Source organism: Vespa mandarinia, chromosome 10 (genome assembly GCF_050613455.1).
Source record: "Vespa mandarinia isolate Hongniang chromosome 10, ASM5061345v1, whole genome shotgun sequence".
Classification (NCBI taxonomy): domain Eukaryota; kingdom Metazoa; phylum Arthropoda; class Insecta; order Hymenoptera; family Vespidae; genus Vespa; species Vespa mandarinia.
The window spans coordinates 1561226-1575683 of NC_140819.1; the positions used below are offsets into that span (position 1 = coordinate 1561226).

At 25.9% G+C, this 14458-nt stretch overlaps 3 protein-coding genes across 6 annotated transcripts; 2 read left to right on the forward strand and 1 right to left on the reverse strand.

Annotated features, from left to right (window-relative positions):
• The first annotated feature begins 319 nt into the window (after positions 1-319).
• Positions 320-3814, forward strand: Ankle2 (ankyrin repeat and LEM domain-containing protein 2). 2 transcript variants are annotated; one of them, XM_035873452.2, is made up of 11 exons: positions 322-916; positions 996-1327; positions 1398-1709; positions 1781-1933; positions 2009-2235; positions 2313-2460; positions 2552-2678; positions 2782-2853; positions 2951-3050; positions 3157-3285; positions 3375-3813. In XM_035873452.2, exons 1-11 carry the CDS (start codon positions 811-813, stop codon positions 3421-3423), a joined length of 1755 nt encoding a protein of 584 aa, XP_035729345.1. In that variant the 5' UTR covers positions 322-810; the 3' UTR covers positions 3424-3813. The 2 variants fall into 2 exon arrangements, with proteins under 2 accessions (XP_035729346.1, XP_035729345.1); XM_035873453.2 differs by lacking the exon at positions 2782-2853 and having other exon boundaries at positions 320-916; positions 3375-3814.
• Positions 3815-4287: 473 nt separating this feature from the next.
• Sap-r (prosaposin) lies at positions 4288-9291 on the reverse strand. The gene is made up of 14 exons (XM_035873451.2): positions 9050-9291; positions 8513-8612; positions 7882-8245; positions 7316-7624; positions 7053-7241; positions 6855-6974; positions 6518-6772; positions 6311-6445; positions 6058-6219; positions 5763-5982; positions 5341-5658; positions 5103-5242; positions 4792-5016; positions 4288-4698 (listed from the first exon to the last, which is right to left on the reverse strand). The coding sequence occupies exons 1-14, from the start codon at positions 9087-9089 to the stop codon at positions 4642-4644; spliced, it is 2634 nt and encodes an 877-aa protein (XP_035729344.2). The 5' UTR covers positions 9090-9291; the 3' UTR covers positions 4288-4641.
• A 194-nt stretch (positions 9292-9485) lies between these two features.
• On the forward strand, positions 9486-14384 carry mus301 (mutagen-sensitive 301). Of its 3 annotated transcripts, none has more exons than XM_035873449.2 (16): positions 9487-10563; positions 10665-10847; positions 10909-11087; positions 11200-11376; positions 11459-11558; positions 11637-11833; positions 11918-12063; positions 12145-12379; positions 12455-12595; positions 12674-13085; positions 13196-13353; positions 13437-13532; positions 13611-13784; positions 13854-13967; positions 14031-14165; positions 14242-14384. In XM_035873449.2, exons 1-16 carry the CDS (start codon positions 10074-10076, stop codon positions 14329-14331), a joined length of 3027 nt encoding a protein of 1008 aa, XP_035729342.2. In that variant the 5' UTR covers positions 9487-10073; the 3' UTR covers positions 14332-14384. The 3 variants fall into 3 exon arrangements, 2 of the variants coding, with proteins under 2 accessions (XP_035729342.2, XP_035729343.2); XM_035873450.2 differs by having other exon boundaries at positions 10936-11087; XR_014982683.1 differs by lacking the exons at positions 14031-14165; positions 14242-14384 and having other exon boundaries at positions 9486-10563; positions 13696-13784.
• Positions 14385-14458: the final 74 nt, after the last annotated feature.

Consider the following 14458-nt stretch of genomic DNA (forward strand, 5'->3'; position numbering starts at 1 on the left):
ATCAACAATTCAATTAGAAAATGTTAATTTGAAAATATTTTATATCCTTCTTTATTCCAAAAAACATAAATGTAAAATAAAAATTCTTATTTTTCATATAGTTATTTGCTGTCATTTTGAGTAATATCTCTAGTTTAATTACTAGAAATGTTAGAGGTTATTTTTAGCGAATCCTGTTCTCTTGTTTTATTAATCCATGCAGAGTTATATTCTTTGATACATTGGCGCGTTTTTTCATTCCTTGTATATGCGAATGTATATTTATTGTAAATTCAAAATATTATTAAATTTTTGTTTTGTTTAAAAAAAATAATTATAGTAAATGGTCAGAACAATATTAAATTCATTTTACTTAAAAAATACAAGAGTTGTTGATTAATGTATATTATTTTTATTACAATGTAAGTATACCAATAAATGACGTGTAGAATAGCAAACAATTGACTATATGCATTGGTCAGTTTCGTCATAATTAACAACTTCAGGAGTTCGTTCTTATAAAATGGAATGTTTTAACAAAAGTTTTTACTCGTCATTGATATTTATAAATCAAATGATATATTATATTTTAATAGTATTTTAACAAGTGTGAATATTTATTACTATTCCATACCAACAATATTATACATTCTTTATCATCGGATATACGGCTGTTACTGTTGTTTTTTTTTGTGGCGTGATAATTTTTGTACTAAAAATAGATATTGTGATTATATTATTAAAGTATGTATTGTATGTAGTTAACTATATGATTAAATATATAATATAATAAATAATCATCTGACTGATAAAAACAATAAAATATCACAAATGGATAATGAACATCTTAAGAATCATAACCTCGCAAATGGAACTGGTTTTCATGCTGTATATATACCTCATGAGAACAATGAATTGTTAGACAATAATACAAAAGGTAATTACAAAAATGATATATATATATATATTTTAATATATGCCATAGAAGTTGGTTCTATTGTATTTATATATTTTAGATAATCTTCATATTTATACAAACAAAGCTGAAGCTTTAAAAGTAATAAAGGAACATAAAACAGGACGTCTGAAAACATTTAAGTCTTATACTGATGCTGAAGAATATGCAACAACTGGACATGAACAAACGTACAATTGTGCTAATAATTCTGTTAATGTAGGAGTCCCTGTGATCGAAGAAAAATCAAGTAACTTTAAAGGTCCTAAGACTCAAGATCTTATATGTTTTAAAAAATTAATAGAAAGTGGAGATTTAGATGCAGTAAAAGATACAATTTGGGGAAATCCTAGATATTTAATTAGCAGTGGAGATACACCTGCAATTTTACAAGTACGTAATTATCTTGTCTTTATAGAAGTATTTAATTGTTATACATTATAAATGTCACTTGTTCTTATAGGAAGGTTGTCGATATAATGCATTACATATAGCAGCGAAAGCTGGTTGGGCTGATATATGTGAATTGATATTAAATGCTATAGGAGATACAGAATTCATGCATTTATTTTATGGTGAAGAAGGAAATAAAAGCTATGTGGATCGTGCTGATGTTATGTTAGATTTGTATTTAAATACACCTGACAAAGGATTAAATGAGACACCCTTACACTTTGCAGTTAAATTTGGTTTTCGAGATGTAGTTAAAGTTTTTGTTTCTTATTCACAATGTATTAAAACTTTGACTAATAAGTTTGGCCAAGCACCTGTTGATGTAAGTATTAAGTAATTTTTGCTATTATATTATTTTTTTTACATTATCTTAATACTCTGCGATTATTTCAGATGATATGTAAGCGAAAGTGCCAAGGAAATGAATTGCTAATAAAAGAAATACGTATGCTATTAGAGGAACAGTATTATGTTCCAGTATTGAGAGCTGATGATAAAACAATGCAGCCAACCATTGGTGAACCATTTTCTCCAACAAGCCCTTTGGTATATGTACTATTATAAAAATCTTATTCAAAATTGTTTTAGATTATATTATAACTATTAAACATCATTTTTCAGAATTTTAATAACGATCCTATTAGTCCATGTGTTAAGGTACGTGCATTTGCTGGACCTATGACAAAGTCACAAGCAGTAGAATTTAGGAAAAAATGGAAAACACCACCACGTCGTTGTATTACTCCTATTAAAAAAGATATTCAAGAAATTAATATTTTAAATTCTTCCAACGAAAATTTAACTTTAAGACTTCAGGATACAGAAAAAGGACTTGAACGAATTGGACGGTTGTATAAATGTTTTATAAGCTTAGCGTAATTATTTATCATAATTATAATGAATTATTTCAAAACTTATTGTATAGAAATCTTGCTGAAGAATATAAAGTATCTTGGAAAGAATATTGGCATTTCTTGAATGATTTTGCTGATTTTCATTGTGTTGATGGTTTGGCAAAATTGGAAAAATATTTGGAACAAAGATTTGTTAAACAATCATATTACTGTGATAAGGTATGTTCAAGCATTGAATTATATATATTTGAATTATATATATATATATGTATATACACGCATATATGATATTCTTTTTTCTATTTTATAGAAAGCAACAATTGATAAATCCAATATAGATTCAAAACCAGACTTTTGTGATGAGTTTGATAGATTATGTCTCAAATTAAAATCGATTTCGTTATTCAATAAATCCGATGAAAATGATAACGATGAAAGTAAGTTGTTTCTTGTATATAAAAATTAAGAAATTAATTAAAAAATATCAATATGATAAGTTAATATCTTTAAAATACTTGCTAATAATATATTTATATTCAGATGTAATGAATCTATCAGGAATCACAAATTTATCCGACGATTCACAAAATAAATTTAGCATAGAAAATAATGGTAATGATCAATGTAATTTACAAAATATAAGTATTGTGCGTGTATATGTTTATTTATTCATCACGATTAATTATTCATTACTACTCATGATTTATAGATGAATTTTTTACTCCACCATCTACTCCACCATTGATACATTCTGATTCGGAAGATGATATGTATACTGCAGAAGAAGGCTGTACATTGTTTATTGAAAAGTCAGTAATATCAGACAATTTTTGAAAATGTTCTATAATCTAATTTATAATTATATACAGTTATTAATCTATTAGAAATGGTGAACTAATATGCACATTTTTTTAGTGACATACCAACAAGAATTGATTATGCTGTATACAATGCTGTTTCGCCTTCTATTGATCCTGATACATATCCAAACATTTATCGTTGGCGACATGAAATGCAACTCATTATGAAACGTGATAGGCACAGGTTTGAAATTTTATTTGTTTGCTAAAATTTTAAAATAATATTATCAGATAATAATAATATTGTTTTTATATTGGTTTTTCAATTTTTAGTTTCAACGTAGTAAATACTATTAGAAGAAAATTATTAATGAGTCCATAATATATTCACGAATAAAGTGAAGTATCAAAAGGGCTTGTGATAATTCTTATTTTTAACGCACAGTACGTTTGTAAGAGTTAAAGACTGTAAACAGAATGGAAAAAATTAGCAAGATTTCCAACTCGATATTAAATAATAAATCGTTTATATATATATATATATATATATATGTATATATATATATCAATTATTTTTTTTATTGACATTAAAAGTCGACTTGCTATTTGTTACCATTCTTTTTGCAGCCTAAGATGTTAATCTCTCGAAACATTTTATCAAAGATAATGTATATTTAAGATAAAACTATATTTTCTACGTATTTTATATTGTGTATATACTATTAATATTGAAGAAAAACAATAATAATAATTAGTAAAATGTCTAAGCTTTTTAATTTTTTAAAACTTCTAACGTATTTCCATTTAAAAAATGATAAATTGGCGTATATAATGTGATTTTCTTCATGTATCTACATACTATTGATAAGAAGACAATAATAAAATATAAATTATGATAACTTAAAATGATACCAGTGTTACTATTACTAAACCGTTCTTAAAGCAGAAAGGACATATTATTACATTTTATATTGATAATAGAGTTACATGTCATTGATGTATAATATTTGATTACAGATTATATACTTTACAAAATATCGAAACTTAACATATTAGATTATAATTATTATTAATCATCGATGTTATTTAAGCATCGAGATAGAAGCTTTATTTTGAAATATAATTATCACAATGAATTTTAAATTAGTGCAAACATTTATTTTAGAATAAATCGCATAACTTTGCGTAAATAAAATACACTTATTTAATCTCATTTTTAAAGAACTAAGAAATGTGAGATTAAAATCTTTCATTATAATAATAATTATTACAAGACTCAAATTTTATAAAAGCTAAAGCAATTTATTTGCAGCAATATTAATAATGACATATATAGTTATCTTCTTACATTCAAAAAAAACTATATAAACAAATTTTAGTTGCGAATAATAATCTTGGAAGATCTTTTCATTCGCTATATCCTTGACAATCTACTTATTTTTATGTATTTATTTATTTTTTTTTTTTTTGTTTAAAATAAATTGCCACGAACATATATCATTAACATATTATTATAATAACTGGCTTCTTATCTAAAGAAACACCATGATGTATTGCTGCTTATGCGGATTTAATTTCCAGGTGATATTGGAATCATGGATTATTTTTGTCCAATTGCAAAATCTTTCCATATATTCTTCCTACAATACTCTACAGCCTTAATAGAATAAAACAAGATCAAATGAATAGTAATATTCATAAAAAGATTTTCTTATTATGTATAAAAAAGAAGAAAAAATTTTACGCAAACCTTGCATTTGACAGCATTCTCATAATTCTTACACCAATAATTCTGGCCCCATTTACATTTTTCATTTGTCATATCGGATGGTTTGATACGTGCAGGCATTAACATCATAGCGAGATAATCATTCTTCGAACACAGTACAATTTTACTACATATTTTCTTAACATCACCATGTGATTTAATTATGTTTATTATACTTTGTTCGTATACCTCCATCATCATAACGCACTAAAACATATGATATATACCGCTTATGTATAATTGTATTATTCAAAAACCTATACATGAAGATTTATTATAATAATTTAATTTACTTTATTTTGTTTGTTTGCTGGCATATATTTGCAAATCTTCGATACGACCTCTTCGATATCGCTATCTACTTTAGGATTATCCAGAAGTTTATCGATTGTCGATATAACCAATTGACATAAAGCGCATTCTTCCATAGATTCTATTAGAATTGTAAACAAATATTGTGTGTGTATATATATATATTATATATAATCAAACTTATTAAGATATCAGAACAAAGAAATATAAATACGATACCTTTTATCTTTCTCGTATCAACTGTACAGAAACCGATCATCGTACAAACTTCTTTTGGTGTAACATCCTCCGAAAGAATTTGTATTACAGCATCGGCATATTGGCTAACGAAATTATTACATTCCTTAGAAATTGTCTTTGGAAGATGTTTGCAAATACCATAAACGATATGTTCGATTTCATCTCTGTTTTTTTTCTTGGTCATTTCTTTATCAATATATTGCATCACAAATTCACACATAACGCAAGTTGTACTATCCTTTACTTTATTTTTAATATTCGGTTGTAGTGGCAAAAAGTCAGGTATCTCATTAGTCACTGAATTAAAAAAAAAAAAAAAAAAAAAAAAAAAAAAAATAATAATAATACATTTTATAAATTATAAATTTGTCTAATCATTAATAATCATTAATTAGACTTACTTATTTCACCATCTTTATCAGTTAAGAATAAGTTTCTTGGTCCTGGATCTTCCTCCGGATTGCACAACTTGATATAAACACAAATTTCTTTTGGTGTAAGATCAGCAAGTAACATTTCCACTAGTTCCTTACTATACTCTTTTACAAAATCTGTACACTGATCAATCAAAGAGTTTGGCAAATGACTGCATAATTTATCAAGTTCATCTTTTATTTTAACCTGAACATAACATAAAAAAATATGTAAAAAAAAAATCTAAACGAAAGATCTGATTTAATGAACTAATTTAATTACTTCTGTTTTGTTGTCCTTAATAGTATTATAGATTTGTGTTAGAGCAAGTAAACATAATGGGCAACTTGGTTTATCATGTCTTTCAATTATGTAGCCTTTAGGAGCTTTATTCCAAAGTTCTATCAGCTCTTCTGATGGGCATATATGTATCATTGGACATACCTAAATAAAATCTCATGATATATTTCAATGTTTTTTCTTTGTTTAAAAGTTACATGAATATCTAATATTGTTAAGAAAATTATATATTTACCTGAGATGGATCGATCTCTTGAGCTAAAAGAGCTACAACTGCATCTCCATAAGTATTAATAAATTGTTCACACTCACTTTCAACACTGTTTGGTAATTTCTTACATATTTTTCCAATAATTTGTTTTACTTTTTCCTTGAAAAGAAATCAAAATCATAATTATTATTTTTCAAATTCTATCATAAAGCTTAATCCAATAATTAATACCTCATTAGTAGGATCCGTAATAGCGATTTGTACATAATGCAGCACATATTCACATAATTCACATCCTTCTTTGCTGTCAACACCTGTTAATGTTCTTGGACCAGTTAAAGAAAGACCATATCTTTCTATTGGTAATTGCATTTCTTCTATTTCTGTGTTATGATGTTTATTATCAATTTCTGTATCAATTTTCTTATTTAAAATATGTAGACCAATTTCTGCAGCTTTTATAGGAATCAGAGGTGCAATTGAACCCTGTATAGTAAAGTAAACATATATTTAACATAATGATTATATTTGCTAATTTTAAACTATGCTTTACATAACTATTACATACAGTTATTCTCTTTCCTGGACTGGGACAGATTCCAGACATTTGACACACAAGGTTGCCATTTAACTTTGTCGTGAGATATGTATATATTTCTGGATAATATTCATCAACAATTGCCTTGCACTATATAAATACATAATTAAATTATGTAACTGTAGAGAGTTAAATAGAAAAACTAGTTAATAAAGACAGAATACATACTTCAGTAGCAAAAGATTTCGTTTGTTTACAAAGACCTTGAAGCACTAAATGAAATTCAGCTTCTGTAGTGTTTGCTACTAACAAATCTTTTAAATGACCTACAAGCTGTTCACATAGTTTGCATGGAAGATCATCATCAACTTCAACCATACCAACACTGGAAAGTGGCCTTATTTCTACATTTATAGGCTGTAATTTAATGTTTATAATAAATTTAATATATATATATTTTTTTGTTATTGTGTAATATTTATCATGTATACCTTTACAGTTCCATCTTCATGTTTGTGGAACTTATCACTACACTGGCCTGATAAATGACATATATTCTGTGCATTGAAGTTGTCTTGAAGATGAGAGTAAATCGTATCAAAGTATGTCAGAATTATGGATGAGCAAGCATCTGAAAATGAGCTGAAATTTCCACAAATATCGAGCATCTGTTGCAACATTTTGTCCTTTGATATATCTTTTAAATTATATTCCATATGTGTTGCAATCGTAAAACATTTAGAACATTCATCAGGTTCGAGTTCATCTTTCTCCAATGAAATGGATTTTATTTTCTTATTCTAAAAATATAATTTCATAAAAAATAATACCCTTACATTTTAATAAGAATGCTTTGTTATATTGAAACGTATAAAAACTTGGCTCACTCCTTATTTATACTAGACTGTGTTTTATGTTTAGCAATATCTAATCTTAAAACATTCATAAACATTTAAGAGCTGTATCATATATATGTATTTATATGTCAATAGGTTATTTTTCCACTGCTATAAATATAAAGAAGCTTACATTATAAAAAAAGAAATGATAATCTTACCTCTGATGTTTGTTCTTTAAATTTACTCAGTAATATATCAATATGTGCTGAATTACAGAGACCTGCTACAGAACATACTACAGATGGATTCATTTGAGAAGCCAAAGTTTCCACAAGTTCAGGAATGAATTGATCAACAAGTTTTATACATTCTTCTACTATTGGATTAATATGAATCAACTTGCAACTGCCTTCAAAGACTGCTTTCAAATCTTGTTGAGTCTGATTACTTTCCAGTTGATCTCGTGCCTGTTGCACCATGTCTTTACATACTCCACAAACTGTATCATTATCTTCTGGTACTTCCATTTTCTCCCAAACCTTTTTAATACAGTGATGGGTGGCATTGCAATTTGCAGAAGTTCTATTATTTGAAAAAGAAAGAGTCTGGTTATTTTATAGTTAAGTATTGATACAAATAATATTCTAAATATGAATAAATTAAACTTTGACACCTTATTTATAGATAACCATATAAATCTCTAAAGAAACTTTCTTGAAATAACAAACAATGTATTTACTCTAAATACTATTAAAACAAAGTTTAACAAAATTTTTTTCTATAGTACAGTATTTATAGGTAATATTTATTTTCATATTTTATATTAAATATATATATTACTAAACTTACGTTATATTATGACACCAATAAGATGGACCCCATGTACATTCTTTAGCTCCCAAAAGATAGGGCGCACTTTCTGCTGTAATAATTGATTTAGCTGTGGATACTACAAAACAAAGATAAAGAAAACAATTTTAATGCATATTAACTTTTTAATGTATTAACATTTTAATGTACATTAATATTGAAGGAATTACAAATTCTACATATTCAAAGTATGATTAATGTTTCCTGAAGCACATTATTAATGCCTGAGTCATCTTCCTTATGTGCTCAATAAATGTTCCTTTCTTCTAAGTAATAAAAATTCAAGATTGACGAGTTCTTTTTTAAGGATCATTATCATGACTATTTTTTTAAATGTAAAGTCGTATACAGTGATACATTTAATTTAAATATTTAAATATAATAAAATAAAATAAAACAAGAATAGAAAAGGGAATTACAAAACATTCCTGTCATTTATTTGCCATTTTGATATAAACAATCGATATGGAAGTAGTAAGATAACTACGTCGTGAAAGAACAAAGAACGATACTTACCAGCTAAAATCGCGCAAAGCGCGATTAATATCTCCTTCATTTTATATCACTATGCGTTTATAGACACTTGATTACTTTCAAAGACTTTGTCTAAAATTCGAATAATTACAGCTTTTTATTTAATGTAAATACGTTAAAATTGATTGATATTACGAACAAGTGACGTACAACTTTAGCAGTTGCGCTGTTGTGACGACGATAGGAAGCTTCTACTGATTCTTTACGAATCATCTATTGCAAGAAGAAGGCGCTGTGTGCTACTATCAAAAATAATTATTTTGTTGAATGTATATATATATATACGTACGTATGTGCGTATTGCCTCATGTTCCGATAATGCATATATATAATATATATATATATATATATATATATATATATATATATATCAGATAGTAATAAAAGGATGATGACTATTAGAAATCAGTCCATAATATAAAATGTAATATAAGTCGCATCAGGCTTTTGATTCATTTTAATTTTGTCGTTTGTAGGGCTAATATTTGTCGACAACATTACTATTATCATAAGAAAATAGAATAATTACGTTTTTTTTAAATAAGAATCCAAAGATCGGAATTTATCATTCTTTTCGAATGATTGATATTAGGTTGGCAATTAAGTGATTGCGGAAAGTGTAAAATCCATCTATCGACAAAATCCGCAATCATTTAGTTGCCAACTCAATATTTAGAAATAAAAAGTGGAGTCATCTGTTGTAAGACGATTGTACTTTGGACAAATGCAGTTATTTCCCATTGATTCTAATATCAGTTATCTGTATACCTTTAATGATAATATAAACATGAACTGTAACTAACTTCAGCACTTTCATTGGTGGATTCGAACATACTGTTGCCTACTATTATTGCCTATCAATGTGTGTGTCTATCAATTGCCCATTTAATTTAAAATCACGTATTTATAATATAAATATACTTCTCGTAATCGTACTTTTCTGTACAAGTGTTTTTACAAGATTTTATATAATGTAAAATTGTTTGATAAGATTGTAAACAAAAGTATGTCTAATAATACGAATTCACTTTTTGATTTGAATATATTTGATGCTGATAATTGCTGTAATAATACATTAATAGAAGCAAATATAGGAGTAACGCCTGAATCTATAAATCCTATTACTTCTATACTTTCATTAGATGATACATTATTACAAAATATTGAAGATAAAGCTTGTAATGAAATTCAAAATTTAAATTTCACTGAAGATAAAGAAGCAAAAACTACTTTTAAAACACAGTCAACTACCAATTTGTTACAAATATGTAGAAAACAAACATTTGGACAGGAAATTAAGACAATGAAAACAACTGATTTAATTAAATCATCGGATAAATCTTTGGAAGATGAAAATGTTTGGAAACAATGCAGTTTATTGGACGTAACATTTAGCGAATTTTATAATGTTGATGATGAGACAGATGATACAAGCCAAAATGATATATTTGATATAATTGATATTTCTAATAAAAGCATAGAACAAAATAAGTTAGGTAATTTAAATAACTATATAGATATATAATTGAATTATAAGTAAAACAAAATTTGTATAATAGCATATCAGAATATATATAATTAATTTTAAATATTTCAGAAGATAAAAAATCAATTATAGATGATATTAATACAAAAAAAAAATTGTGCTTTGATAATGAAGAGTCTACGAAAGAAACCATACAGTTCAATAAAAAAACTGACAGCATTCATTCTTTTTATGGACTTCCGGTTGCTGTAAAACAATTAATTTATAAGATAAAGGGTTTTAATACATTATATAGTAAGTATAATACAAATAAACAAATATTTATTTTATTTTTTATATTATATACGTTTGTAAGGTTGGCAGGATGAATGTTTGCAATTAGATGCTGTAAAAAATAGAAAAAATTTAATTTATGCACTTCCAACTAGTGGGGGTAAAACTTTAGTAGCAGAAATTCTAATGCTTAAAGAAATTATATGTAACAAAAAAAATGTTATCTTCATTCTTCCATTTGTTGCAATAGTACAAGAAAAGGTATATAATCTCATATATTTAAAAAAATTTAATTTTATGGACATTAAATTTATACCTTAAAATTTATACATTTATACATTAAAAAATATATTTATGATTTTATGATATGTAGATCCAAACAATGACACCATTTGCTATAGAATTAGGTTTTTTGGTGGAAGAATATGCTGCTACAAAAGGTCATTATCCTCCTAAGAAACGACGTAAAAAGAATACTATTTATATATGTACAATAGAAAAGGCATTAGGATTGATTAATAGTTTAATAGAATTAAAAAGACTAAATGAAGTAAGTGAAATGTGCTAGTAATGTAAATTTATATAATAAATTTATAAATAAAAAGTTTATATAATCTTCACTTTAATTGCAGATAGGCCTTTTGATAGTTGATGAATTACATTTACTTGGTGAAAATGGTGGTCGTGGTGCTACATTGGAAAGTCTTCTTACAAAAATTATGTATATTAATGGTTAAATCAATTACCGCTATTTTACTGTAATAATTCTATAAAATTTTTCTCTATGTGTTTTGATTTATGATTTTTTAGAAGATATACACATAGTTGGAATGAGTGCAACTATAGGAAATTTAGAAGAGGTAGCCCAGTTTTTGAATGCAGAGTTATATACTGGAACCTTTCGACCTATTAAAATACAGGAATATGTAAAATGCCAAGATGATATGTGGTTAATTGATATACATAAGGAAGAAGTATTAACAGATATGAAAAAAATACATTTTCCTGTAAGTTACTGATAATAAAAATAATTTTATCAATTTTTTTTTTGCTATGTATATTTATATTATCACTATACTTGTTTTTTGAAGTATTCAAAAAAAGCTAATGTGATAGATCCAGATAAAATTGGAGGTTTAGTTATGGATATTGTACCAAAGGATTCATGTCTTATATTTTGTTCTAATCGAAAAAATTGTGAAAATATTGCGTTACTTATGACTAAAGTATTATTCAGGTATATTATATATATCAATTAAATAAGATCTGTAATATATTGACGTATAAGTAATTTATGTGAAGTTATATTTTATTTTAGGTCCTTGGAAAACCATAAAAAGGCAGAAAAAGAAAAATTATTAAATGCACTTACAAGAGAAGAAGGTTTATGTCCAATTCTGAAACAAACAATAAAATTTGGTGTAGCTTATCATCATTCTGGTCTTACATCCGAAGAACGGAGATTATTAGAGGATGCTTTTAGAGAAGAGGTTCTTTGTGTAATATGTTGTACATCAACTTTAGCAGCAGGTATAAATTTACCAGCAAGAAGAGTAAGTAGTTCAAATGAAAAAAAATATTTGAACAATTATTGTATATTTTTTATTTACTATAATATGAATTGATAGGTCATATTGAGAAGTCCATATGTTGGTAGACAATTTTTAAATATTAGTAAATATAAACAAATGATAGGAAGAGCTGGTCGTGCTGGGTTAGGAAATATTGGAGAAAGTATACTTATTTGTAGGAGTCATGAAATTCCACAGGTAGTATAATATATAACACAATTATATTTATATATTATATTTTAAGTACTTAATAGAGTTATACTCTGTACCACACAGGTCAAGGAACTTTTGATATCAAAAATGGATGACTCATTAAGCACTTTACATATAGAAAAAGATAGAGGTATAAATAATCTTATTTTAAGTGCTATATTATTATCTATAGCAACAACTCGATTTGAATTGTATGCTTTAATTGCAAAGAGTTTACTTAGTGTTCAGCAGAAACGTTTGAATATTAATATTAAACAGATTATGGACGAAACAATACGTATTCTACTTAAAAATGGTGTTTTAAAAATTCATACAATGGATAAATGTAATATTATTAAATCCATAAGTATTACTATTCCATCTCAAGAAACCATATGTATAGTAGATTCTGAAGTAACAAATAAAAAACAAATAATGGCTCTCACATCTAAAACTAAATTAGAACTTTGTGATTTAGGACGTGCTGCCATCAAAGGTATAATTTATAAAATACTTGTTACTTATTCATAGTTATTACTTGTTGTCAATTTTATGATACTGATTTTAAAGATTTTTTGTTTAATATTGGATAAAATTATGTTGTAGCTGGTATAGATTTGCAGTCTGCATATGAATTATATGAAGATTTAAAAACAGCACAAAAACATTTAATTTTAACTGATTATCTTCATCTTCTGTATTTGATGACTCCTTATAACATATTAAATCAAATACAACCAATAGGATCTGTGTATTATGATGCAGTAAGTAAATAAGATTATTTATTATATATAATATCATAAATGTTTATTTTTGCTAAATGGGAAACACAACATTTTACTTGTAGATAACAAAATTATCAGACGTTCAAATGGAAATAGTAAGACTTATAGGAATAAATGAATTTATAATAACTAAATTACATTGTGGAATAATATCAAAGGTATGGTAGTTTAATATCTAATTATATTTTATTTTTGGGTATAAAATTATATTTTAATAATTATATTTTAAAACACAGAATGTAAATTTTAAAGTACTTCAGAGATTTTATGTGACTTTAATGATTTATGAATTATGGAATCATCATACAATTCATTTTGTAGCTGAAAAATATCAAGTAAACAGAGGAATTGTACAAAATTTATTGAACACAGTATCATCTTTCTCTTTTTCTGTTGTTAGATTTTGTCAGGTAAATGTTTAATTAACTTTATTATATGTTTAATTAAATAAATCTTATAATTCTTAATTTTGTTTATAGGAGTTTGATGAATTTTGGGCATTTCGAGATTTATTAAATACTTTTAGCAAAAAGTTATCTTATTGTTGTCCTTCAGAACTGGAAATATTGATGCAACTTCCAACAGTGAAAATGGTATATTGTTTCAATTTACTGTTAATTATCAAAATTAAAACTTCTTTTCATTCGTTTTAATAGGGTAGAGCATATCAGTTGTACAATGCTGGGTATACAACTTTGCAATCTATAGCTAAGGCAAACCCATACGAAATGCAACAAAAAATACAGTATCTTACGAAACGAATTGCTATACAAATTATTACTGCAGCTAACGTAAGTTTATAATTAAATAATATCTTGCATATTAACTAAGTGTCTGTTGTAACATTTAATCTATTTTGCTCTACAGCTTCTAGTTTTAGAAAGAATAGAAGATTTGAAAGACGAAGTGGAAAACATTTCGGAAGAAATAAATCTAAGTAATTTAGAAATATTTTAAAGTGCATTTTATAAATTAAGAGTTATATGTATGTTTATATAAATTATTAAGATCGTGTTTTTTTTCTATTTTTGTTAAATATAATATTCATCGTGCGAAGATAAATAATTTTATATATTTTTACATA